The sequence below is a fragment of the Heteronotia binoei genome, chromosome 2 (genome assembly GCF_032191835.1).
Source record: "Heteronotia binoei isolate CCM8104 ecotype False Entrance Well chromosome 2, APGP_CSIRO_Hbin_v1, whole genome shotgun sequence".
NCBI classification, from domain to species: Eukaryota; Metazoa; Chordata; class Lepidosauria; order Squamata; family Gekkonidae; genus Heteronotia; species Heteronotia binoei.
In genome coordinates, this window is record NC_083224.1 from 20,890,344 (window position 1) to 20,918,003 (window position 27,660).

At 44.3% G+C, this 27,660-nt stretch overlaps 1 protein-coding gene across 2 annotated transcripts; it reads right to left on the reverse strand.

Moving 5' to 3' along the window:
- On the reverse strand, positions 1-26,903 carry YTHDF1 (YTH N6-methyladenosine RNA binding protein F1). Of its 2 annotated transcripts, XM_060230649.1 has the most exons (6): positions 26,769-26,903; positions 23,889-23,913; positions 21,751-21,830; positions 9,553-11,076; positions 8,549-8,614; positions 1-1,675 (listed from the first exon to the last, which is right to left on the reverse strand). In XM_060230649.1, the coding sequence occupies exons 1-6, from the start codon at positions 26,793-26,795 to the stop codon at positions 1,649-1,651; spliced, it is 1,749 nt and encodes a 582-aa protein (XP_060086632.1). In that variant the 5' UTR covers positions 26,796-26,903; the 3' UTR covers positions 1-1,648. The 2 variants fall into 2 exon arrangements, with proteins under 2 accessions (XP_060086632.1, XP_060086633.1); XM_060230650.1 differs by lacking the exon at positions 8,549-8,614 and having other exon boundaries at positions 26,769-26,875.
- Positions 26,904-27,660: the final 757 nt, after the last annotated feature.

The window sequence follows — 27,660 nt, forward strand, 5'->3', positions numbered from 1 at the left end:
TGCTAAGTAGGTATTATTTATTAAGGCTTGTATTCTCCTAGAGGAAAAAAAAAAAGTTAAATCTGATGCTGTCCGTTACTCCTTACACCATAAGTAACAGTCCAGAGACAAAAGCTATATATTCTAAATACAAGTCTAAATGATACAGCTTAAATTTCATTTAAATTGGAGGTCCTTTTTTTTTGAGTAAATATGTTTTCAGAAGATATTTGCTTTCTAAGAATAAGTAAAAGATCCTCTACGATACACGTGCAGACTTCAGTGTGCTAGAGAGACAGGCATGAGCACCAAAGAATTCATGCTTAATTTTTGAAAACTCCGATTGGTGGCTGGTTCTTCAAAACAGCTCCCTCATTCCACAAAAACATGACAGCAAATCCCATTTCTTAAAACGGTAGGCTTTTTTTTTTTTTTTACTCATCCAACAGAAAAAGAAAAATTACACACACCGTCAACTTTAAACATCTGAAGCATAATCCATCATGTGTGTCTGTACTAAGATTCTATATTAAAGCTCACCATTATTGGTATAAAATTTTAAATGGCATTTTTGAGAAGTGAAAAGGGAGGGGGGAGGGATTTAACAGAAAGCTGAAAACCAGCCTCACAAAACCCTCACATTGCAACAAGCCCCTTGCAATGTCGACATAATTTAATCAATAAAAGCCACGAAGAAAACGAGACGATGGGAGAACAGAAAAAGAAAAGTTTCTTGCCTTTTGCAGTATGATACAGAGCAGATGCCCCTATAAGAGCACCAGTTCACCAAATACGAAAGGAAAAAAACCCTATTTTCAAATGCTGTTAAGGCCACAACCCATGGGGAACATTTCACATGAAAAGTCCCACTGAGATGACTGAGAGTCAGGCAAGAGCACAATTGTGCGTTCTAGCAATTTTCATGTATGCAGCTTGCACAAGAAAGGGCCCTGTGAATTTATGTTTTTCTACAGAACAGCCAAAAGGGGTACTTTCAGCATTTAAACAAAATCATCAATGGAACAGAGGAAAAAGGTAAACTCAACCTGAACTTGTGGTGCTGGTGTCAAAATTTTAAGAGGTGCTTGGGGTTTCCCTATAAATGAGCTTAAAATGAAAGTTTCAGAAGTGTTTTTTATACCACAAAAAATCAAAACAACTGTGGGAATGGTGAGACAAGAGGATATACAGGACACAGATACAAAATTAAAGTGAATTTCCAGATTAGTAAACATAATTTGTGCTGAAGTCTTTGGGAGATACTCGTATTTTCAAAATACTGAATTATAATCATGTATTAGATGAGACTGTTTAACCAACTTAAAATTCTTTTTTTTTTCTTTAAAAAAAAAAAGAAAAACAGGTAACACCTTTATTCAGGGATTCTACAGCATTTTTACATAGAAAAGATACAAATCAACGCATATTCACCTGGGCAAAAAACAAAACAAAAAAAATTACAATGTACTTAAAGATGCGACCATTGACTCTCCCCTGCACACGCACACACACACAAAAAGATATTGGAGCTGAAAGCTTTTCAGTCTTCTGATGCCAGAATATGGTACCAGAGTACTCTTCTTTTTAAAAAGATTCAATTTTTCATAATCAGATTTTAATATCAGATATATATACACATATATATATCTCAAGCTATATATGTCTATTCTTATTGTTTACTTCGGTTCTGACGTTCCTGTAAAGAGAAAAATACATTGTTAGAATTCAGAACAAAAAAAAAAGCTACCCCGAAACAATCGATTGCGCAAGCTTTAAAAGACACAGCCAGAAGGGCCAGCCCTATTTGTCTGCTGCAGGTAGAAAAAGGACACTTGTGGCAACTTCAAGACAAATTCTATTGTGGTATTAAGGTACTGTGTGGGCTTTGGGTCAGGGGCTGTGGCTGAGTGATAGAGCATCTGTTTAACATGCAGAAGGTCCCAAGTTCAATCCCCAACATCTCCAGTGGAAAGGATCAGACAATGGGTGGTGTGCAAGAACTCAACATGAGACACCAGAGAGCCACTGCCAGCCTGAGTAGATGTTACAGGTCTTGACTGAGTAGATATTACATGTCAGTATAAACCAGCTTCATATGTTATAACGCCAGGCCTGTTTTTTGAAGCAGGAACTCCTTTGCCTATTAGGCCACACACCCTTGATGTAGCCAATCCTCCAAGGGCTTAGCGGGCTCTTAGTACAGGGCCTACTGTAAGCTCCAGGAGGATTGGCTACATCAGGGGTGTGGCCTAATATGCAAAGGAGTTCCTGCTACAAATAAAGCTCTGTATAGCGCAATAATATTTACTAGCGTTTAAGGCACAAGTACTCTTACTGCCGCTGCAGCATTTTGAAAGCAGTGAAGCAGGTCTTTATTGCAACCACACAAAACAATTCTTGTCCCTATCTTAAGTGCATTTTAAGTGTCCAAAGAAATTACATACATTCAAGATGCCTTCCTGTGAAACAACAGGGTGTCTTCATTAAGAATACAGACCAGGATACCAAAGCTTTCTGAGCCTGAGTGCTCATCTGGAGTTCTGACACAGCATGGTGGACGCAGCAACAAAATGGCTGCCACAAAAAAGGCCGCTGTGGGAGGCAGAGTCAGCCACAAAATGATTTCCACAGCTGAACTTCAGTAAAAGTGTAGAGGAGAAGAGCCGGTTTTCACACCCAGCTCTTCTCTACCTTAAGGAGTCTCAAAGCAGCTTACAATTGCCTTGTGTGGTAGGTGGGGCTGAGAGAGCTCTGAGAGGACTGAGAGTGGCCCAAGGTCACCCAGCAGGCTTCATGGGAAGGAGGAGTGGGGAATTGAACCCGGTTCTCCAGGTCAGTCTGCCTCTCTCAACCACTACAGCAAGCTGTGCTGTAAAGCAGCTGCCAAGGCAACATTTAAAACAAAACCTCTCCATAGCCAATCAAATCACAAATAGCCAATCAGGAGTCTTGCTGGGCAAAAGCCCTACCTAGCCCCACCCACTTCTTAAAAACACTTGGTGGGTGCCAGAAAAGGTGTTGGTGGGAGCCACAGCACCCATGAGCACCACACTGGGGACCCCTGATACAAATATAACCCTGGTCCCGCATTCACAATTTTGCCCGATTAAATAACATTCAGTGCGCTCTTGTATCTCTAGTGTTCTGGTAATATTTGTTAATGTCAAGTTCTCTGTAACACATTCTCTGACCTGCTAACTACATCAGTAAAGGGAGATGGAAGAGGATGGGGATTGGATATAAATGTCTTTACAGCTACAATCCACCACCACCCCCCCCCCCCATAAACAGCTAGAAGTGTCCATCAGCAGTGAAAGTCTATTGAACGCACAGCACACGAAGCATATGCTCTGTATCCCCACAACTAGCTTTGTGCAATAAATACATGAACCAGTGAGAGGATCAGGCCAGAAGCAGGATCCTCCTTTAGTGAGCACTGGCCAAGGAGAGGGCACTGATTGATAGCAAACAAGAACATTCAGGTGCTATCTAACTAACACACATCTCAATCTTTGTGGTGCTAACGAGACTCATTTTCTCCCCACCATACAAAGTTCAATGGGCGCCCAGAGGTACAACTGGGTTTGCTGCAGCGGGATTTCTAGAGAGTACCACAGCCGCGTCTTTCAGGCAAGATTTCACAAAATCAGCCAAAAATGTGTTTTTGCTGAGGGGGAGAGGATTCTTCTTCCCACCCTCAGTTCCCCTTCTTTCCACAGGATCCAGGAAGAGGCAGCAGCCTTCCAGCAGTTTGGTTTAAGGTGGCCTTCCTGCCACAACACACTGCTGTCAGGGACCTTTGGTGTGCATTTGGTAGGCAATGTGCAAGCTTCTGTTTTAATCAGGACACACATTTTGTTCAAGTGTATGATGTGCTTAAGTCTCCTAATATTTACATAGAATTGCAAGAAAAAACCCAGGGGAATGCAGCGTGTGCTCATGCTGCACTAGTTTTGAAGCTACCAGCCCTCCTTTTGCAAGACTAAGCAAATCAGTTAACAACAGGACATTTTGAAGAGTGTTAATTTTTAGGGTTGTTAATTCTTGGGGTCACCATGAGTCGGAAGCGACTTCACCGCACTTAACATGCACATACAGATGGGCCTGTGCTAGAATCCTCACTGTCTCCTTTTCAAAATAAAAGTTCCCAAGTTCGCAATAAAAGCTGACAGATGTATTCCAAACAAGGCAGCAAATGTTAGTCTTTCAGCTTAATTTCTATATTCTGATTTTTTTTTTCTAAGATCCTGCACAGATTTTCATTCATGGGGTTGGATCCAGACTGAGCTGTTAACTTCCACTGACATCCCTCTTTCAACCACAAACCTCCACTGTGTTGTTCCCCAGGGTCCTTTATTCCCTCCCCCCCTCTGGACACAATTTTGTGCAGATCAGTGGATGGGGGAAGGCCAGAAAGTTCCATCCACTGCTGAAGCTTGGCTGAGGCAGGTGGACGTCCTCATACCATCTAAACTGGCCTCCCGGCACTGACTACCGTACTGATAACCAGGGACCGGGCTGACACTGTTGATAATTGACATCCAAGACACCTATTTGGGGGAGGGATGGTGGCTCAGAGTGGTAGAGCATCTGCTTGGTAAGCAGAAGGTCCCAGGTAAGTAGGCATGAAAAACCTCAGCTTGAGACCCTAGAGAGCCGCTGCCAGCCTGAGTAGACAAGACGGATGGACCAAGGGTCTGATTCATTATAAGGCAGCTTCATATGTTCATATGATTCCTGTCTCTCAATCTGTGAATTATGTTCACACCACCGACGCCGCCTTATTTCATTTTTATTTAATGGTTTTAACTGTTTAATTTTTAACTGTTTTATTGTTTGATTTTCACTGTTCTATTATGTTGTAATCCACCCTGAGCCCATCCTGGGAAAGGGCAGACTATAAATTCGCGAAATAAATAAATAATAATAATAACAATTTAGTCTGGACCAAATCCAAAGTAATAAATTAAAAGATTAAGAAAACTTATGAACTGGAGGTTGGCATTAGCCACATCTATGAAAAGATGCACAGATTACATGCAGCTAATACACTAAATTAGATGTGACCCTTCGGCTAACAAGCCATGAGGAACATGTTCCACACTCCTCTTTGAGACTAAAAATTCCAACTGTAGAAGTGTAAATAAATGATATTCCTGAGAAACATGGCAAGGCTACATTCAGGATCCAAAGGAATGTACCATCAGAAGTCCAATGCACTAAAGGGAACTCTCAATTCGCTGCATCAGGGCAAACCACTTTCAAAGCAGAGGGTGGGGTCTTGAAAGCAGTAAGGGCGATTTAGCACCTGAACCAGCCTATTTATGGTCCTAGAGAGGCTGCTTCTCCCAACTGTATCCTCAGCCAGGAAGCCACTGCAGCCGTTCGCTAACTCAATAAATAAGCATGCGCTGAAAAATCTGAATGCGAACTTTTTTATATAGTAAGGGAGGCCATCCAAAAGCTGAAACTCAAGGTAGCATTTTCACTTGACAGCAACTTGTTACTTCAGGAACAGAAACTGTTGCAGAGAAGGCTTCAAAAACTGTGAAAATGTTGACCTTACACAAATTATCGTTTGGGATTATGGCCCACGAATCTTAATTTTATTACAACTGCCACTGGCATGTTTTAATTCAAGCTTCATGTTTTAATTCAAGCTTCAGCCTAACCCCACAATGCTGATTTTTTCAAAAAGTATTTTGATGTAAACAAGTCGGGCATATTAGACTTCACGGCTGAGCACCACTCTAACAAAACCAAAGGTAAACTGTGTATACCATTTGGACAAAAGTCTATCGCGCATACCATTTGCCAAGCATTAACTTTGGTTTTACAGTAAAGGGGAATAAAATGCCTGGCAATTAAAAGAAGCTGGTACTAGTACAAAGAGCTTCCGCAAACTAAAACTCAGTTTAAGGAGATAGTACCTCACCCTCTCCACACCATGATTACTGTGAGACAGAGGCATTTCATGTAACTGCTAAACAGAGCGGGGTAGATTCCATGCACTGAGAGCAATGAATGGAACATTCCTATCTCTGTCTTCATAACATCAGAAGAGCTCTGCTGGATCAGACAAAGTGCCCATATACTCCACCATCCTTTCCCACACAGTGGCCAACGCATTCCTCTGAACGCCCAACGACAGGGCACAGAGGCCAAGGCCTTCCCCTGATGTTGCCTCCTGGCTCTGGGATTCAGAGGATTAGTGCCTCTGAATGTAGAGGTTCCCCTCAGCCACCATCGACAGACCTATCCTCCATGAATCTAACTCCCTTTTAAGGCTGTTCATTCCTGTGGCCTACATCCCCTGGCAGCGAACTCCACATTCTAATCACTTTCTGTGTAAAATGGTATTTCCTTTCATCAAAGTAGTATTTCCCTTTCCCTTCTTGCTGCAGCCTGTTGTGCCTCACAAATCCTGCTTCTAGAAGTCTGAGGACACTCAGGAACAGCATGGGGGGGGGGGGGGGGGCTGTGGAAATCAGTGGAGATCTCACATGGAATGTGCTGCTTCCACAAGCGGCACACTCACAAAAGCCTGTCCCGCAAAAGAACAGAGGCGTCTGCCTTAAATTCTTCCAGGGAAACAACGAATACCCACTGCATTCCCAGGTATAACTCTAACGAATGGACTAAAGCAGGTGTGGCCAAACTGCGGCTTGGAAGCCATATGTGGCTCTTTCACACGCATTGTGTGGCTCTCAAAGCCCCCACCGCCCCATTGGCAAGCTTGGAGAAGGCTTGTCTCTTTAAATCACTTCTCCAAATCAAGCCAGCTGGTGGCTTGGAGAATGCATTTAAAGCCGCTTTCTTCCCACCTCTTTCTCACCCATCTATTTGACTTCCTTCCTTGGCTTGCAGCTCTCCAGTGTCTTACATTTATGTCTTGCAGCTCTCAAACATCTGACGTTTATTCAATGTGACTCTTACATTAAGCAAGTTTGGCCACCCTTGGACTAAAGCGTTTGCTCCCAAAGTGATTGAAACGACAACAGGTTCTCAATCTACCCTATTTGCACTGAAACAGGATTATCTGATATCTCTGAGAGCCAGCAAGATTTCTAACCTTTAATTACCTAGAACTGGCTTTATTTCTTGCAACTGCCCCACCCCTAAGCCAAACAGACCCCATACTGGGTTTGTGGCTCCCCAGAGGAGGAATGGAAAGGTTCATAATCTGACAAAAAGAAATGGGACAGAGCTAGACCCAGGAGGCTTGATAAGGTGGGCCTGTGTAGAAAAATCTGCAAACCCGGATTTCCTCCAAAGCAACTGCCTCTTTTTGGGTACTGAAAGCCTAGAAGAGGCAAATCTTCCAGGCCTCAGTGACTTCCTAATCCGGGACTGAAAACAAGGAGAAAATAAAAATATCACAGCAGTCACTAAGAGGTTAAAACAAGGATAAGGCCAATGGTGCAAAGTAAAGGGGAATTTTTTTTTTAATTACAGTTATATTCCCCCCAAATTCCCTATATGTTTTGCCAACAGGCTTTTTTCGGGCGAAGCTGTTAGTCTTGCAATGTTTCTTTCAAAAGAATACAAGATCAGTGCTGGTGAAACACATGGGGAACTTTGGGAATTTCAACAGAATAATAAAATTATATTTTCACTTTATTTTGCACCCTCCCAGAGTGAAGACAGCCTCATCAGCTGCTGAGAAACTACAGAACCGTGCTAATTACAAGAACGCTTAGGCAGAGAGCAGTTGAAAGGAGTGCTGTGCTTAACATCCACTCTATTGGCCAAGGAGTGATCTTGCTCCCTTACTGGACCAAAGCGGGGGGCATCCCAAGCTTCACTTGCTTGCAAAGGACACCCACAAATCCACAATCAAAGGACTTGGTGGGACCCTAGTTATTCCCACCTCTACATCCTTCGTTTGGGTGGGGGATCTAGACTAAATTTTCCAGCAATGGAAGCAAAGGGGTAAATTTCCACCAATTCTCTCTTCCTGCTGCCGACCCCTAATTTGCCTCTCATGCTGCTCCTGAGGGCCACCTGTCCCCCCCCCCCCACGCCCCAGGGAGATCTGTGGGCAGCACTGGGAAAGGGGGAGTCAGTAACGTTCACTTCCACGGCCGAAAGTGCCTTCGATGAAAAGAAAACCGAGCCAGGATCCAGCCCTTTAAATTCTCCTCCCCCTCCCATGAATCTATTTTCATGAATATCATGTATTCTTTTAAGAATACAAACAAATGTCATTATATAATAGTTCAAAGGTCAAGGTAATTTTAGCCTTCTGTTTTGCATTATTGCTGGGCTTCGCACTGACAAAGAGGGCCAAATGGAAATTCAGCTGCCACAGAGGTAACAGTCAGATATGAAACAAATGGCGAGTTTGTTCATGATTGTAAATGTCATGAACTATGAGGCTGGCGGCCCTCCCCCATCCCTGCCTGCAGCACGCTGAGACTAAAGAAGCAGGTCTCTCAACTGCAAATAGCTGTGGCATCTGAATGGGGGTGCCTTCACTAACTGGGGGTAAGTCCTCGCAAGTAACCACATTTCTAAGCAAACAATATCAGTTAATAACCCCAGTTCCTGGGGGGAAAATATAACTAACCTCAGTCAGTGAAGGCAACCACATTTGGACATCAGAACTGGAGTTAGCTGAAGACCTGTCTTCAATCTTGGCATGCGGCACAAGGGGAAGAGGAAGAGAGCACGTGAGCCCAACATTTAAGCAAGTTTGTGTGCAATGAACAAACTTAAGATTTATTTATAGTGTCTGATACTGATGCCCTGACATGGGAGAGCCCAGAATGTCCCAATCTCGGAAGCTAAGCAGGATTGGCTCTGGTCAGTATCTGGAAGGGAGACCGCTAAAGAAGCCCAGAGTTGCTATGTAGAGGCAGGCAATGGCAAAACACCTCTGAACATCTCAACAGGGTTGCTATCAGTCAGCTGCAATGTTCCCTCTAAGCTGCAGAGTCTTGTGAACTACCGGTATTAAAGTTGTGAGCTGCTGCATAAATTATGGTGCTCTGGGGTCATCCTTCCTGAGCGAAGACAAAAATGTGTGAGCTGGAGGCTAAAAATCTGTGAGCTAGCTCACACTAACTCAGCTTAGAGAGAACAGTGGCTGTGACCTGACGGCGCTTTTCACCACCACTTGATACCCATCCCTCAACTCTACCCTGCTAGCCTCTTCTTAATTATATTCTCTTGAAAATCCCAGCAATTGTGGGGTAATTTTTTTTTTGGAAATTATTAGTACCTCAATTCTCACTCTACCTATAATCCGAGAATTTTTTTTTTTTTTGAGTTACAGAAATAATACAGCTGCCATCAACACTGGAGTCTCCCGATGTAGAAATAAATGAACCAACAAGGCTGTCAGCATTATTACTAATAGATCTGGCAACACCAACACCACCCACCCCTATGAGAACACAGCTCTGTAAGCCCACCGCCTATCACTTGCCACTATGACTTATGGATTAAGGATGTGTGCTACTTTGGGGCACAAAAAGAACTGAAAAAGGATTGTTTACTTCTTAAACATCTTACTCTTCCACCCCCCTCCAAGGAACCCTGATTCCCTTCATTGAATAAGAGCCAGTTTACCTTCCGCACTACCTCCTCCTCTTCCTGGCGCTTTTCATAATGAGAAAAGTCATCAAAGATGGAGGTTGTGTGCTTGTACGTCGCAATAATTTTAAGCACTTGTTTTGCTTTTTCTAAGGGCACCTCCTGAGTGTCGCGGGAGTTTGTAACTGGCTTGTTGTCATTGTTCTCCAGCCTGATGTGTCGCAGCTGGTTGTTGGGCACGTCCTTCACAAAGATCCACTTGACGTCGAACTTCCCCTTCCACTTGTCCTGAGACCAGACACCAGCGCTGGTACCGTAGTCCACCGGAGACTTCATTTCTGCCACTCCGCAGAAATGTCCGCTGCCGTTGACACTGAAGAGCAAGTATACGGGGCCTTTGCTATTCATGGAGCGGAAAGCACTGTCCAGCCGCTTGTTCCCGTGCTCTGTGCTACACCAAATGGAGTACTTGATGGAGCGGTGGATGTCGTCCTCCGAGTAACTCTTGATGATGAACACGCGTCCATTTTTAAGGTTCCACTCAAAATCCTTAGGGTTGTAACTGTGAGCAGCTTTCAGCTTTTCGAGAACGGGGTGGGACTCGCCACCAGGGATAGAGTTCGCTGGAATACTCCCAGGCGAGTTGCTCTCGTTGCCCGTCCCTCCGCTTTGGCCAAAAGCTGCGTTTCTGTTGCGGGGCGCCACCCACCGATTTTGAGGGGGTGGCGGCTGAGGGTTCTGATACGGCAGCTGGGTCAGCGGAGGCGGCTGGGCAGGAATAGGCTGAATGATCTGCGGCTGCGGGACCGACTGAGGAGACGGGATCTGCTGGGGAGTTGGGACTTTGGCCACGGGACCTTTGTTGTCCCAAGTGCCTATATCCATATTGTGTTTGATGGGCGGAGGAGGCAAAGCTCCTCCTATTACAGGCCCGCTTTTTGTTTTCATCTTGGGTTGAGGTTTTGCAGGTTTGCTGGCAATAGCAGCCCAAGAGGTTGGCTTTGACACTGGCAAGTTTATACTTGAGCCCCCGTTGCCAGATAAAGCGCCTGTCATCCCGGCGCTGTTGACCACGGAGCCTACTGTTTTCACAGCGGAGGCTGTGACATCCCCGCCGATCTTCAGCCCGACCATTCCCTGTTCGATGCTGTTCATCCCAGGAGCTTTATTTAAAGTATCGTTGTGGAATCCTGTCTGGCCATCGACGATTGTCCCGCCCAGAGAGCTGGGTGGGTAGCTGTAACTGCTCCCATATGCCGAGTTTTGAGTCTGCTGCCCTTGGGACCCGCTTGTCCCCCAAGCGGAGAAAGCTGGGTTCTCAGGGAAAAAATTAAACCTGTGTTGGTAGATGTTGTTCCCCAGTCCCCCGGGCTGTCCAAAAACAGCATCGTGCATGAAGTGATGGTCGCCATTACTGAGCTGTCCATAGGTAGTGAGGTATGGGATTGGAGGGTCTCCTCCAGTTGACCACGGCGCTTCACTGAGAGAGTAGGGAAAGCCAATAGAAGGCGGGTAATAACTGGACAAGTAAGGATCTGTCATTGATGGGTAGCTGTTGTTCTGTTAAAAAAAAAAGAGAGAGAGAGAAGTAATTCAGATTCAGGTAGTCACAGTGTGAAACTGAAGCTAGCAGAAATGCTTCAGGAAATTTAAATCCCCTACATTCTAGTATTAACACAACAATAGCAACCAAATTCCTTCTGTTTTAAGTACTGTGCTGCCTTTGTTCTTATATCTTTGCAATGGATACTTTAGTGCCTTTTAAAAAATGCACCCATGATACCGAAATATGAATGGCAAAAAATAAAGGGTGCTGTGAGGCCACCGAAGATGACAGCACCTTCCACTGAAAATCCTGATTTAAGGCACACACAGAATAAAATAAATTGACTCCCAAGTCTGTAAACATGCAGAAGGCATACGTGTGGATGAACTGTGCCCAAGCTGATCAGAATGCTTGTGAATCGACTGCCCAGAAAATCAGGAATGTCGAGCACGTGGAAAAGCCCTCATTCATCCTGCTCTCCCTGCTCTTTTAAGGTATCTCAGCTTTCTGACCTTAAAAATCTCTCCCAGATCACGTCCCTGATGCCACTTGGGTTTTTAGTTTTGTGTTTCTTAATAAAGCCTGTCTTACCTTTTACCTTTCCATAGCTTCTTTCCCTCTTAAGACTGTCCAATCTTTCTGCTGTATTTAGTATGTTCTTAACCCTCCCCTTTTGCTCATTCTTTGCATGCTCTGATCTGAAAGTCCCTTTGGGGCGGTAGACCTTTACCACCAGCTTCTATTGTGCCAGAGCTCTTGGCACTTTAAGTAATAACCATAAGAGCAGACTAATAATGATGAACATGCATATATCTGTTGCTCTGAGAAAAGGAAAAAGGGACATTTAGAACATCATCAACAGCACAAATTGCAGCATTTTTATACACTGGTTTTCCTGAAAAGGGTGCACTCCCTGGTGTAGTTCTTTCAGAATTACCTGGACAATATTAATCAGCATTTAGAAACTGGCATCCTTGTTTTACTTCATGTCACACGATACAGCAAGTGCAAAAAGCAAGGGTGAATAATTCACATGAAAGGACCAGTAATTCCTTCTAGCCCAGAGCCTTCTAGCTTTTGCACTCCAAAGCTACATTTTTATCATGCAGCAATTTTGGAACATACGAAGATTTAAATAGATGGGACTTCCACTGAAACTAGTAAATGCTCTTTCCTGAAGTATTTCTTATCCCCTAAACCAGGGTGTAAAACATGCAGCCTGGGGGCCAAATCAGGCCCCTGGGTGCTCCTATCAGGCCCCCAAGCAACTGGCTGTCATCTGCTTCCTTCTCGCTCTCTCTTGCTTCCTTCTGCATCACAGCTTGCTTTGCCAGGCTTGCTCAATTGCACAGGAGCTACAGAGCAAAACCTCTATTTTCTCCATTGGCTGAGGCTCCTCCCTTGGGGAGGAAGGGGGGGAGGAATAGCTTGCTTTGCCAAGCACAGAGGAGCTACTGAGCCACGCCTCTCTTCCTTCTATTGGTTGAGGCTCCTCCCCCTCCTGGTTCCCTAGGGAAGGAAGGAAAGAGACAGAGATTCCTTTGCCCAGTTCCCCGGGCCCCATGGGAGAAATACAAAGAAAGCATCTTTAAGACTAAGTGCTAATATTTTAGGATGTTTTGCGGTTTTTTAAAAAATCTTTGTCTGTGTCCTTTATAACGTTTATATCTCTGCTACCTAATCATAAATAGGTATGCACATGGCCCGGCCCAACCTGACATGGCTCGGCCGAACAAGGTCTTATGTCAGATTCAGCCCTCATGAGTTTGACACCCCTGTCCTAAACATTCTCATAGGAGTTAATTTAAGCCACTGTCTTGGAGAGCCAGTTTGGTGTAGTGGTTAAGTGTGCGGACTCTTATCTGGGAGAACCGGGTTTAATTCCCCACTCCTCCACTTGCACCTGCTAGCATGGCCTTGGGTCAGCCATAGCTCTGGCAGAGGTTGTCCTTGAAAGGGCAGCTGCTGTGAGAGCCCACTCCAGCCCCACCCACCTCACAGGGTGTCTGTTGTGGGGGAGGAAGGGAAAGGAGATTGTAGGTCGCTCTCTGTCCTTGAAAGGGCAGCTGCTGTGAAAGCCCTCTCCATCCCCACCCACCTCACAGGGTGTCTGTTGTGGGGGAGGAAGGGAAAGGAGATTGTAGGTTGCTCTCTGTCCTTGAAAGGGCAGCTGCTGTGAGAGCCCTCTCCAGCCCCACCCACCTCACAGGGTGTCTGTTGTGGGGGAGGAAGGTCAAGGAGATTGTGAGCCGCTCTGAGACTTTTCAGAGTGGAGGGCGGGATATAAATCTGTTATCTTCTTCTTCTTGTGCGAAACATTCCCACACAGAATCACAGCATGGTAAAGCAGCCTACATCAGTCATCTTTGTGGACATAAGAGAAGCCGAGTTCGATCAGGCCGATGGTCCATCCAGTCCAACACTCTGTGTCACACAGTGGCCAAAAAACCCAGGAGCCATCAGGAGGTCCGTCAGTGGCACCAGGACACTAAAGCCCTTACACTGTGCCACCCCCCCAAGCACCAAGAATAAAAGCATCACTTGCCCCAGATAGACAGTACCAACAATAAGCTATGGTTAAAAGCCACTGATGGACCTCTGCTCCATATGTTTATTCAATCCCTTCTTGAAGCTGTCTATGCTTGCAGCCACCGCCACCTCCTGTGGCAGTGAATTCCATGTGTTAATCACTCTTTGGGTGAAGAAGTACTTCCCTTTACCCCTTCTAACTTGACTGCTCAGCAATTTCAGTGAATGCCCATGAGTTCTCGCATTGTGAGAAAGGGAGAAAAGTACTTCTTTCTCTACCTTTTCTATCCCATGCATAATCTTGTAAACCTCTATCATGTCGCCATGTAACTCCATATATTTTGTAACTCCAATATCATGTAACTCCATATATTCTGTTTGGTTTATGCTGCATGACCCCAAAGAGACCTTTTATTTACTGCATTTTAAATCCTATTTTGCAGCCAATGACTGACTCCTGAAGCAGCTTCCAGCAATAAAACCTATAGAAACACCAGCCACAAAGTTAGGAACAGGGTGATAGGGAAGGGGGTCCCAGTAAGATCTCCAAACGTAATAAAGGGGAGGCTTGACTACTTCCTCTTGCCCACACCGCCTCAGAAACTGCAGCTAATAGTAAGGCTTATCACAGCCAATTTACCAGTAGCTAAGAGGATTTGCTCTTTCTGGGAACTGAGGTTCCTGCAATTTAAAAAAAATCTTACATGGGAAATATTCAGTATTTCTCATGTTCTAAAAACAAGCACATATAAATTCCATGGAACACCAACATCTAAAATGGTTCCTTTTTTTAATTAGACAACAGGACTGTGATGCAGCGGAAAGTGGCAATGTTTTAATAATATCGTGAAACTACAGCAGGGCCACCTGATTCTAGAATAGCCCTGCTTGTCCACTCTACTGGCAAGCTTCAACTACAACTAGGGCTTTCTGCAGAAAGCAGGCTGACTCATAGGCAGGCAGTGGCCCCGACAGCTGTCTGCAGAAACTAGATTCACATTATTTGGAATTATTGTGTCACACGGTACTGGGGGTAAAGCTGTATCAATGACCAATGTGGAATAGCACTGACTGCTCTTAGTTTGTATGCCAATAAAGGTAATAAACTGAACTGACTGTTCTTAGTGGACTTCTTCCAAGTCGTTCTACCCACTTTCCTCTAAGGCATGAAATCACACTATGGAAAACAGGGTGACAAAAATCCTGACAACACTCCACTGAGAATTATGGATAGTTATTTTCCAAAGGTAACTTTGCAGGACTAGGAACTGGAAAGAACACAGTTACAAGTCATTTGCTTTTGGATGGTCGATTAAAATACACGATAACCAGTGCTGCAGGATGCTGACATATACTCAAGCTAGACCCTAAAAATCAACAGGAGTGAAGTTAAAAATGACTTGCCAGAAAACATTAAGAATATATAAGATCAGAAAATAAACTAAGTACTGTAGCGACAGTCTTCTTTTTTTTAAGTTGAAACTATTGTTGCAAAGGACATTAACTGAAGCAGGATGGTCTATACTTAACCATCCCTAAATATCTCCTGGATCATCTAGGTTGTGTTGCATCACTGGAAGAGAGTCAGAAGGATCAAATCTTGGGTTGTGCATATAGGCAAAATCCGCCATGCCACTACCTAACCAGACTAAGAACACAAGATTTTCTAACCCTGTTGCAAAATAATAGTTTAGATAAAGAGTGCGGAACTGCTTAGCATATCGCCATTCAAGAACCATGGTGTTTTGGACCCCAAGTTTTCTACCGAGAGGAGGCAGGGGGGTCTACTAACTTTGGAGCACAGAGCTTCTGGGAGGGACCTGGCAAAAATACTGACCCCCCCCCCTTTCCCCCTACTCTCCACAGCAGAAAACTTTTGTAAGATCTAAGCCACTGTGTTTCTAATATAGTAATCTGCAAAGCTGTTACCTGCTGTTTAACCATGTATAGGATTACAAAAAAAAGTGTGTGCCCACACAAAAGAGCTTATTTTAGTTATAGGGGTCAGCATGATGTGCAGAAAATAGCTTGCCGTGTCTATTAAAATCCCGCTGGCAAGCCAGCAGACTTGTGTGCACTCTCCTCAAAGCTACAAACAGAATAAAAGGAGACAAGAATTGTAGAGAACTTGGTAAGCAGAAGCATTCAAATTAAAATCACGTATACATGACACAAATAAAAGTGAATGAGAAAAGTCATCCTGGCTTCAGGTTTTGAATAATGATTCAATTACTCAGGTCCCCAAACATTCATTCAAGTGACTGTCAACTTGTGAAAATCACCTTGCTTTTATACAGTGGTATCTACTTGAAAACTATCACAACAATGCCAGGGAATTAGACAGATTCATGGAAGACGGGTCTATTAGTGTACAAGTGCCAGAAGGAATTATCAGGGGAAAGTCTCAGACTCTACTGCCCTCTTGTTGACCCTCCAGAGCAACCAGCTGGATTAAATTATCTGACCCAGCAGAGCTCTTCCTACCTTCACATCAAGACTAGACTACTGTAACACAGGCCACATAACTCCCCTCAACATCACTCTGGAGACTCCAGCTGATGCAGAATGCTGCAGCTAGGTTATTATGAGAAGCTAGCTGGAGCATGCATATTAAACCCATTCTGCAGTCACTCCACTGGCTGCCTATGAGATACTAGGTTCCCAGAACCCTCAGAACTACAGGACCGCCTACCCTCCGACGCTCCACAACAAGTAACTTTGCTCACCTGAACAGGGTCCTCTGCAGACACAACCCTGCAAATGGGCAAGGTCAACGACTACCTATATAAATACATTCTCAGAAATGGCCCTCACTTTGTGGAATGGCTCACCTAAGGAGGTCAGGAAAGCATCTACACTTCTGGCATTTCACAAGCCACGCAGAACAGGAGGGCATTTTTAAGAAGGCGACAGGGCTATAATATAAAGACTGGTTCAAGAGATGTTTCGAGGACAAAAATGTGCCTGTAGACTTTTGTATTCTGTATAATTCGATTTTAATTTTTTGATTTATATTCTGCCCTATCCCACAAGCGGGCTCAGTCAGGGCAGTTTGCAACATTCAAAACTTTCCAGCAACATTAAACAAACCACATCCAAACAAAACAATATCATAATTCCAGAATGATCAGACAAGATCAAAAACCCTGATCCACATCATTGGCTACACGTCATATAGACTGGAAGCACTCAGCATAACTTGCGCACCCAGACAGCAAGGTGCTGGAGGAAGCGATGACTTCAGGGGACACCCACTAGATCAATTAAAAGCCTGGCAGAAGAGCTCCATTTTACAGGGCTTGCGGAACTTAGATAATCATAGAATCATAGCATTTAAAGAAACCTCCATGGTCATCTAGTCCAACCCCCTGCATAGCACAGAACTTCACAAATACCTCCCCCCTCCACACACACATCCCCATTCCATGCCCATATGACGACAAAAACCTCATGGATCACTTGCCAAACTGGGTTGGGAAAAAAAATGCTGGCAATCAGCATTTCCCTGGGTGTGTAAGGAAGCATGGCATGCGTTATCTGTTGCTGTATTCTATCTTGTTCTCAGAGCACTGTAATCCTCCTTATGAAATACCACTGACTGCTTGCTTAACATGCCATGTTTAATATTTTTTAGCTTTCTGCTAACCCAGTTGTCTCATCTCATTGACTGCATGGGGAGGGACGGTGGCTCAGTGGTAGAGCATCTGCTTGGTAAGCAGAAGGTCCCAGGTTCAATTCCTGGCATCTTCAAAAAAAGGGTCCAGGCAAATAGGTGTGAAAAACCTCAGCTTGAGACCCTGGAGAGCTGCTGCCAGTCTGAGTAGACAATACTGACTTTGATGGACCGAGGGTCTGACTCAGTATAAGGCAGCTTTATATGTTCATATATATGGTCTAATCTGCCCTGAGTATCAGAAAGCAAAATAAATAATAATATCAGCTCTGAAATATGGAATGCTCAGGACTGGGATTCTGAGTCATTTTCTTAAAAGTATGTAAGGTCAGACACAGCCAGAAACCATCAGAGTCCATAAGGGGACACACTGATGGAGAACACATTTTGTCTACAACACCTACATCTTATACTACAAATATATCTAGCAGATGTTCACCCCTATAGAAGAGGAAGCTGTCTGGGATTAAATGGCTGAGAGCAGTGGCAAGCAGCAAGCACAACAGCAACACACAAACCTAAATGCAATACTTTACATTTGCAATAAATCCAAAAAGGTTTGGAAGGCTTCTTTTTTTCAGCATTTGTTTCTCTTATGGAGGCTATTTCTGGACAAAGAAGTGATCCCGAAACACCGTGATGGTCTTAGCATCACATACCTTCTCCTTGGTGCCATTAGTTTTATTAAAACAGTCTGGGTTGTTTATAGGTTCAATACTCAAATTTCTTAAAAATAATTTCCTCCCTGCTTAACCACAAGGCAGCTTATAAAAACTAAACAAAAACAAAAATGGTAAAAATCTATTAAAAAGAAGATGACGACTGCAGATTTATACCTCGTCCTTCTCTCTGAATCAGAGACTCAGAGCGGCTTACAGTCTCCTCTATCTTCTCCCCCCACAACAGACACCCTGTGAGGTAAGTGGGGCTAAGAGGGCTCTCACAGCAGCTGCCTTTTCAAGGACAACTCCTGCAATAGCTGTGGCTAACCCAAGGCCATTCCAGCAGCTGTAAGTGGAGGAGTGGGGAATCAAACCCGGTTCTCCCTGATAAGAGTCGGCACACTTTAACCGCTACATCAAAAGGCTTAAAGAAAAAAGTAAGAAACAAACAATGCACTGTTATTCCTCAACAGCCTGTTGAAACAAAGCAGCTCTAATGTGCTTTCAGGAAGATCAGAAGCAAGACAACCTACCTCCACCAGGAAAAGCATTCCACAAATGAGATACTACTTCTTAAAAGTCCCTGTTCCCAGTAGGTACCGACTTGGATTCTACCATGGCCCTATCAGAATAGCCTCAATTTTAACATCTTGCCAGGAATCATTTAATTTTATTTATTTACATTATTTACTGTTTTTTTCACTGGGACTCAAGAAGGATCACACAGAGTAAGAACGTAATAGAAGCCATGTTGGATCAGGCCAATGGCCCACCCAGTCCAACACTCTGTGTCACACAGTGACCAAAAAAAAAAACCTCAAGTGCCATCAAGAGGTTTACAAGTGGGGCTAGAAGCCCTTCCACTTTGCACCCCCCCCAAGCACTAAGAATACAGAGCATCACTGCCCCAGACAGTTCCAATAAAATGTTGTGGCTAATAGCTGCTGATGGACCTCTGCTCCATATCCCCTCTTGATGCTGGCTATGCTTGTAGCTGCCACCACCTCCTGTGGCAGTGAATTTCACATGTTAATCATCCTTTGGATGAAGAAGTACTTCCTTTTTTCCATTCTAACCTGACTGCTTAGCAATTTCATTGAATGCTCACAAGTTCTTCTATTGTGAGAAAGGGAGAAAAGTACTTCTTTCTCTACTTTCTCCATCCCATGCATAATCTTGTAAATCTCTATCATGTCACCCCACAGTTGACGTTTCTCCAAGCTAAAAAGCCCCAAGAATTTTAACCTTTCTTCATAGGGAAAGTGATCCAAACCTTTAATCATTCTAGTTGTCCATTTCTGGGCTGTTTCCAATGCTATAATATCCTTTTTGAGGTGCGGTGACCAGAATTGTACACAGTATTCCAAATGAGACTGCACCATCAATTTATCAATACAATCAACAGGATGGGCCAACCTGTAATCATAGAAGCCAGCATGCTAGCCCAATGATCCAATGAATTCCTTTCAAACACACAAACAAAATGCGCGAGAAATCAAGCAAGCCCATCAACCATCAAAACAGCAGCATCCATTTCTGGAGATGATCAGGCCAAGGGTAGCCAAACTTGCTTAACAGAAGAGCCACATAGAATAAACATCAGATGTTTGAGAGCCGCAAGACACAAATGTCAGATCGAAGGAAGGAAAATAGATGGGGGAGAGGTGGAAAGAAAGCAACTTTAACTTTACATGAATTCTCCAAAGCTGCTGGCTGCCTTGACTTGGAGAAGTGATTTAAAGAGACATATGCCTTCTCCAAGCCAGCCAATGGGTCAGTGGGGGCTTTGAGAGCCACACAATATGTGAAAGAGCCACATGTGGCTCCCAAGCCACAGTGTGGCCATCCCTGTGTTAGGTTGATTTACTGTAACTTCAGAAACACAATTTCCAACTAATGATGAAAAGAACGCCTAAGAGCCTCTGCTGGTGCCCCTTCCTTCAGCAAATACAGGATCTTAAGATTAATCTCCAGTAAGCCTTTCGTTACAAACCCCACCAATATTTTATACTATGGCTCATCCCCTTGGAAGCATTCCACCAACAGCTACAAAGAGGGATTTATACTGTAGTCAGCAACTTCATCCATCAGTGGAACAGCTGTTGGATGCAACTCACTGCACCAAACATAAAGCAGGACCTTCAACCAAGGAACTCCTAAGCTACAAAGACTGTGGGGGGGGGGGTCAAATATAGCAAACATTTGAATCCTTACTGGGTCATAAAAATGGAATGTTTCTTTCTTTCTTTCTTTCTTTTCCTTGATCCCTCTATGAGGGTTCAGAACAGTAGATGTCTTGGAGGGAGAATGGTCATCTGCTGAGGAAATGGTTCATCTGTCATTTCTAGAGCCCAACTGCATTACGTTTTTGGAGCACTGCTTTATGTTTTACTTTGAAAGTGGACGCTTAGTGTCTAGTGAAAACCATGCATCACCCTTAGAGTGAGTAGCAGCTGATTGTAGCCAACAGATCCAGCATGGAACAAGGCAAATATTTTTCAGTGGAACAGATGCGTAAGGGTGGAAGAGAAAAAGGAATCATTTGCAAATAGTTGGCACCTCACGGTATAAGAGGAGGAATTCTTGTCCACACAAAAAAAGGTGGAAATGATATGCGGAGTCTGGAGTTTTACATACGAGAGTTGTTAGCTTTCCAAACATCAATTTGTTTGGAATTACACTATGATCTCCACAACAGCCTTCCTGGTAATCATGGCCACTACGTTGATGCACATAACAAAACAGAATGCAACAGTCCGAAACGGAACATACGTCACCTACTTTTTATGGACCAGGGGTAGCCAAACTTGCTTCACATAAGAGCCACATAGAATAAATATCAGGTGTTTGAAAACCACAAGGATGAACATCAGATGTTGGAGGGAGGGAGGAAGGGAGATGGGAAGGAAGAATTGCAGATTTATACCCCGTCCTTCTCTCTGAATCAGAGACTCAGAGCTGCTTACAATCTCCTGTATCTTCTCCCCCCACAACAGACACCCTGTGAGGTGGGTGGGGCTGAGAGGGCTCTCACAGCAGCTGCCCATTCAAGGTCAACTCGTGTGAGAGCTATGGCTAACCCCAGGCCATTCCAGCAGTTGTAAGTAGAGGACTGGGGAATCAAATCCGGTTCTCCCAGATAAGAGTCCGTGCACTTAACCACTACACCAAACTGGCTCTTTGGTGGAGGGGGAAAGAAAGCAACTCTAATTCTAAATGTATCCTCCAAGCCACTGGCTGGCTCGAAGAAGTGATTTAAAGAGACAAATGTCTTCTCCAGAGCCACACAATATATGTGAAAGAGCCACATTTGGCTCCCGAGCCGCAGTTTGACCACCTATTATAGACATACTTTCATTTATGGTTTTAGACAAATTATCCATTTGCCCTAGAAGCTAACTGGTCCCCCCCCCCTCCACCGACAGCTTTGGCAGTGTGCTCTGAAACATGAGCATTTCTAGGACTTCTTGGGTTTCTCTTCAATGATGTGCTACTACAAAATTGTACTGAAATGCAAATTGCTATTAAGTAACAGTTCCTGGCACTGAGATTTACAAGCATTTTAGGTCATTAAAAAGCTCAGCATTAACTGCAATAGGAAAAACAGTGATCTTTATATCTGCAGCAGACACATATGAAAGGTTATTCTAACTGGAAATGTGATGTGGGAGTTGTGAATTCACCTAAAGGTGAGTGTGAGTGCTAAATTTCTTTCCCTCCAGTATGTACTTGATTCTTTTAAAAAACGGTAGAATTCCTTGATTTGCACTCCACAAAAGCTCCTTAAAAAACATGCATGCACTGTTTCGGCAGCACTGACTAACCTGATTTGACTGTCCAGAAAGGTAAGGCTCAAAATCGTTGTCGTGAACTGTATCCTTCTGATGAAGTGATCCATTTTGCACTGAAACAAACAAAAATGCTACAGTTGTAACACTGTACATTCTGAAGTTTTGGTGTGAAGCATATGCTAAAGTGCAGAGACAGTGTATGTAAACAAATCTTCATCCTACAGCACTGCTAACTCTTGGCCAGAAGGATCAGATTTCGACAAGATAAAAAAAAATCCACATGCACTCAAATATGTCCCTGCTGCTTATAGAACTAGTTTGAATAACCATCACTGAGCAGCTTGCAAGCAGGTTTTTCAACAACCAGCAACACAACTCTGGCAAGAAGAGGACTAACGCTCACACAGTGCACTCTTAACATCTGTGTTTCCTGTGAAGGAAAAAAGAGAAACTTACAGGTAAGGGGATTTAGTGGCAGCAGTGCCCTAAAGAGGAGAATAAAATGCCAGCAGTGTCTTTGAATGCTGGTGCCTTCAATGGAAATTGTACACTTCCTGGTAGATGTTAGAAATACCCTTATTTAGCCTGGTCTAGCTTATGTCCTAAAAAAATACCAGTGTTTGTTAATTAGTGGTAGAATCTGCAGTAAACCTTTCAAACGGTGGCCTAGAGAGCTGCCAGGATTCTTTCAAAGATTAACAGGGACGTCTCTATGAGATCATCCCTACTAAGGTTAACTGAAAGTCTGCAACCTCGAAAGAATAGTTGGTCTTAGGCAGCACATGCAGAGAGACAGCAAAGACTAAAAGGGACAGTCAGTGCTACACAAAAACCCTACAATACTCTCACATCACTGAATGTTAACTGAGTTTCCAATGCAAATATGCAAGGGTTCCTTTGCTGACCAGTTGATGTGGGAAAAGTTCTCTTAAGGCAGGAAGCTTGAAAACCACCAACTTTTAAGAGCATTTAAGATAGCAAGAACATTTTCATAGTGAAAGCTACAATACTGATTTAAATGTTCAAAGATTTAAAAGTATTAATACATATAAATGACCTTTAAGGCCTTGAGCAGTATTAATACAGATAAATGACCTTTAAGGCCTTGTGACTGGCGTATCTATGGGACTGCCTCCTTCACTATGCCCCTGGGAGAGCACTACACTCTACTGGTCAAAATCTACTGGTGATTCCCAGCCCTAAAGAGGTCCAGCTGTCCTCAACAAGGGCCAGGACTTTTTCAATCCTGGCCCTGACCTGGTGAAACTCTCTGCTGGAAGATACTAGGGCCCTGCAGGATCTTGTACAATTCCGCAGGGCCTGTAAAGCAGAGATGTTCCGCCAGGCTTCTGCTTGAGGACAGCAACGGCTGCTGGGCTAGCACCGCCCCCCCCCCCCAATGCATATCACAGTCAAGTGAAAGTCACTTATAGAAATTTCTCACTTGTCTGCTGTGCTCTGTTCTGATGTACTTTAAACCCCTTTAAATAGTGAAAGTGCAAACTGCAGACACTGACATGCAACATGCATACTGTGACAAAGCACAGAATCCTTTGAGGCAACATGTCTTTGAAAATGCAAAAAATACAGTTCTTGTGGCTTTGATATACTGTTCTCTGCTTGGAAATTTCAGGATGGGGAGACTATGCATATGAATAAAATAAATCTGAAAACACATAACGTGAATTGCAAGCAGGACTGTGCTCTCCAAAACTAGTTATATCAAATGTCGCAATTCAACATATAATTCTCTGCAACATCATGAACTCAGGGGAGTTTGAACTCAGTGGAAAAAGAGTGGTGATGTGTCAGCTCCCATAATCCCACAGATCCTCCGGTGACAGAAGAGGAAGTAGCCTAACTGCAAAATGAAGTTACCACTTAATATTTTTCCTTAGAAAGATGAGCCATGATACTGTTGAAAAAAACGGCATCTGTTGTTAAAGACAGTGGCATGAAAAAGTAAACAGTCCCCAAAACTCTTAATCTTATGCTGCAGTTTACTGGAAATTTAGCTCATTCAACTCCAGGAGACTTCAAGGAAACCACACCTAGGATCTTACTGCATACATTTATTAGAAGCTGTTTCATCACTGAGAGCCAGCTATTGCCACTTATGAACAAAGTCTATCTCTGCAGAACACTCTGAGATACATAAGAATTTTCCTTACCTTTATTATCTTGTCCTTTCGGTCTCTGTCATGCCATATCACAAGATTACAAAAAAAGAGAAGAACAGATATTACTTGTCACTTGCTGAGCCCTTGAAATAACACAAATCTGCATTCTAATGTAAGCATATTGTCATTCATAAAATATAATGCACACACCATTCTACAGGAACAAGGACAACTTTCAAAGGCATCTAGATTTAAATTAACCCAATTCCCAACCATTACCTCCTTTTCTTCCTTTAAAGTCCCTTGTTTGATCAGCCAATACTTAAATGGAATGATCTCAGAATGACAAATTCTATACAGGAAGTCAAGAGCATGAATATGTACAGTGTCACGGAGTCTGAGGAATCAGTTAAAAAAGAATATGACAAATGTAAGATTTAAAAGAGGAAGCCACTGCAGCTTCCAAAAGGGCCCTAAAGAAGGGACTGGGAACCAAATGTTATGTGAAGATGCAGGAAAACAGAGCAAAGACCAAAAGAGAAGCATGTAATTTCTTTTCTTTTTTTTTAAATGACAGTATGTGTACTAGATATATTTAAATCAAACACTGCCCTGTGAGGGGAAGGCTTCAAAGAAGAGAAAGAAGCTATCTCTACCAAAATCACCAGGATACCTAAACCTATAAAGTAAAGAATGAGGAGGATGACAACACCCAAATCTCAGACCAAAACAACACTGGAAAAAGACAGGAACGAGGAAAACAAATGCCCACATCTTGACATTTAAAAACAAGCAGAGAGAAAACAAGTTCCTGGGGAAATTAGTAAAGTCAGAGAAACTCCTCACACACAGAATCAAGAAGTGTTTTAAGTCAGTGAGAAGTGATTTCTCAAGAGAATGATGCAAAAGGTACAGAAAAAAACCAGATCTACTGTATATGTGAAAAAAGTTAGTAGTGCCACATCAAGTAGAGGACACCTAAAGAAAAGGTAGCTATGGAGAGCAGATAAAGCCTTGTAATTAAAGCGAAAGGGTGAGGGGGAAATCACCAGTCTCACTTCAACCATGAACTCAGCAGGAGGCCTTAGGCAAGCCTCAGCTCCACCAAGCCTAGCACATGGGTAATAATCCTGGTTCACCTTACAGGGCTATTATAAGAACTACAGGGGGAAAATCAAGCCCTTGGAACAGTTTATAAATAGTTAATATATTACATTTAAAGAGGGGAAAGAGTGAAGCACAGTTGGGACCTCACTCATGCCAAAACAGACAACAAAAAGACGACAACGAAAGAGAAGAAAATGCTTCTTCAAAGAGAACAGACTCTTCCTAGCTCCCAGCAATGCTTTTCAGAGAAATAATAATAATCTAAAGGAAGAAAGAACAATATGTGAGAGATTCAGGTATCAGAGCAACCTAAGCTGGGAGCAGACTTAGGAAAAACAAACCACCAGGATTATACAGGAAAACAAACAACTTTTTAAAGACAGACTGATACAAAAATTGAAGAAACAAACAAAAATTGAACAAACAAAAAATGCCAGCTAAACTAAGTAAGGAAGTAAAGACAGATAAGGCCAGACACACAGAGACTGTGTTTGAGCTAAACATAGCTGCTGCAACTTCTGAGGTGGTGATAAGGCAGAGTTTTGGAACACAAACAAGGCACATCCAAGGAGAACAAAATGAAAATCCTCTTTCTCCAAGAAAGGGCCCAATACAACAGCTACACTAAGGGCCATTACACACATCACACAAGAGTAAGCTCAAAGTTTGCCCCACTCAAAGTTTGAGAGCCAGTAGTGTGCGGACGCTTATCTGGGAGAACCAGGTTTGATTCCCCACTTCTCCATTTACAGCTGCTGGAATGGCTTTGGGTTAGCCATAGCTATCACAGGAGTTGTCCTTTAAAGGGCAGCTGCTGTGGGAGCCCTCTCAGCCCCACCCATCATACAGGGTGTCTGTTGTGGGGGGAGAAGATATAGGAGACTGTAAGCCGCGCTGAGTCTCTGATTCAGAGAGAAGGGCAGGGTATAAATCTCGGGTCTTCTTCTACAACAGTTTCAGCCAAATCAAACCTACTTAGGCTACACATACAGAGCATCACATAACTTTTTAAAGAGTGCACTTGCAGCATTTTAAGATATGTCCTCTCCTATGTAAGGCAGCACTGAAAATAGCCCAAACATGCTAAGGGGCAGAGAAAAGAAGAGGGGAGCGAGGGAGCACACGTATCCAAAAGGAGCTGTTAGCAAAAGCAAATAAAACCAATAACAAAAACACCTGTACTGGGAAAAGAGGAAGAAGACAGGCAGAAATTCCCAGGTTCTTGCAGCCGTGGTGAGCTTGAAGAACACACATGCAAAGGAATGGATCTGAGATGCGGGAATGATTTGAACATATGAAGCTGCCTTATACTGAATTAGACCCTGGGTCCATCAAAGTCAGTATTGTCTACTCAGACTGGCAGTGGCTCTCCAGGGTCTCAAGCAGTGTTCCCTCTAAGCTGAGCTCACGCACAGATTTTTAGCCTTCAGCTCACACATTTTTTTGTCTTGGCTCGGGAAAAATTGCCCCAGAGCACAATAATTTATGCAGTAGCTCACAACTTTAATGGCAGTAGCTCACAGCTTTACTACCAGTAGCTCATAAGACTCTGCAGCTTAGAGGGAACATTGGTCTCAACCTGAGGTTTTTCCACGCCTACTTGCCTGGACGCTTTTTAGTTGGAGATGCCGGGAATTGAACCTGGGACCTTCTCCTTACCAAGCAGATGCTCTACCACTGAGCCACCGTCCCTCCCCCAAGATTTGAGATGGGGTGTGGAAGGCAAAGGAAGATTCAGGAAGATGACTACTTTTGGGGGGTGGAAAGAAAGAAGCAGCTCACAAAAAGCTTAACCCCCCCCCCTTCTCCCCAGCCACCACTTACCTGGGGGTCAACGCTGGCGGCAGACATCTCTCATGCGGCCTGTTAGGAGAAGGAAGAGGTGGGGGAGGGGAGGGGAGGAAGGGGGCGTGGCCAGGCACGAGGGCACAGGCGGGGTGGGTGGGGGGAGATGTGGAGAGAGCAGATGGAGACGCGGGAGCGCGCGCGCGCGTGGGGCCTCCTCCCCCTCCCCTGGAAGACGGAGGGTGGCTAGGGGCGCGCGCGCGCAAACACACAAGATTGGGAGGGGGGGAAGGGAGAGCCGCCTCCCCCTCCCTGTGCGCGCGCGCGTCCGTTCACTCCCTCACATCGCCCGCCGCCTGCGCGCGCCCACCTCTTTCTCCCTCAGGTGGTGGTGGGGGGATGGGATGGGAGGGGGGGAGAAAAGAAGGGGGGGACGTTCTTCTTCTTTTTTTCCCTCCCGCCCCTTCCTCGAAAGCGGCGGTTGGGCTCGGGGGTGGGGGGGAAAGACGAGCGGTCTCTGAGGGAAGGCGCCTTCGAACTCCAATGGCGGCGCGGGCCGGGCAGCGATGACGTCAGCGGCTCTGCCGCGCGGGGCATGCCGGGAAAGATGGAGATGGGGGGGGAAGGAGCCTATCCTACTCCGTCGCCGCACACAGGAAGGAAAAGGAAGAAACGGCATTTCCCCGCTGCGCATGCGTAACGGAGAGGGCACGAGCGACGGGTTCCGTCCATGTTGCCCCGCCCTCTTTTAGTCCGTCAGGGTTTTTTTTTTTTTAAGTTCCCGCCTAAACCGCCGTATTCGTTCACTCGACAGGGGGAGGGGGTGTTGGTGGATTGATTGACAGGACGAGCAGGCGGGCTCACCCAGAGCCAATAGGGATAAAGAACCGGCTGAGGGAATGGGATAGTCTGTTAATTTTACCTCAGCTAT

Excerpts from the sequence above, each read along its gene's own strand:
- YTHDF1 (XM_060230649.1), bottom strand. The coding sequence starts at position 26,795 with ATGTCTGCCGCCAGCGTTGACCCCCAG. Across the intron at positions 11,077-21,750 it reads TTTCTGGACAGTCAAATCAG|AACAACAGCTACCCATCAAT; the intron begins GTTAGTCAGTGC and ends TTTTTTTAACAG. Across the intron at positions 8,615-9,552 it reads AGGAGGAGGTAGTGCGGAAG|ATTGAAGACAGGTCTTCAGC; the intron begins GTAAACTGGCTC and ends CCGCATGCCAAG.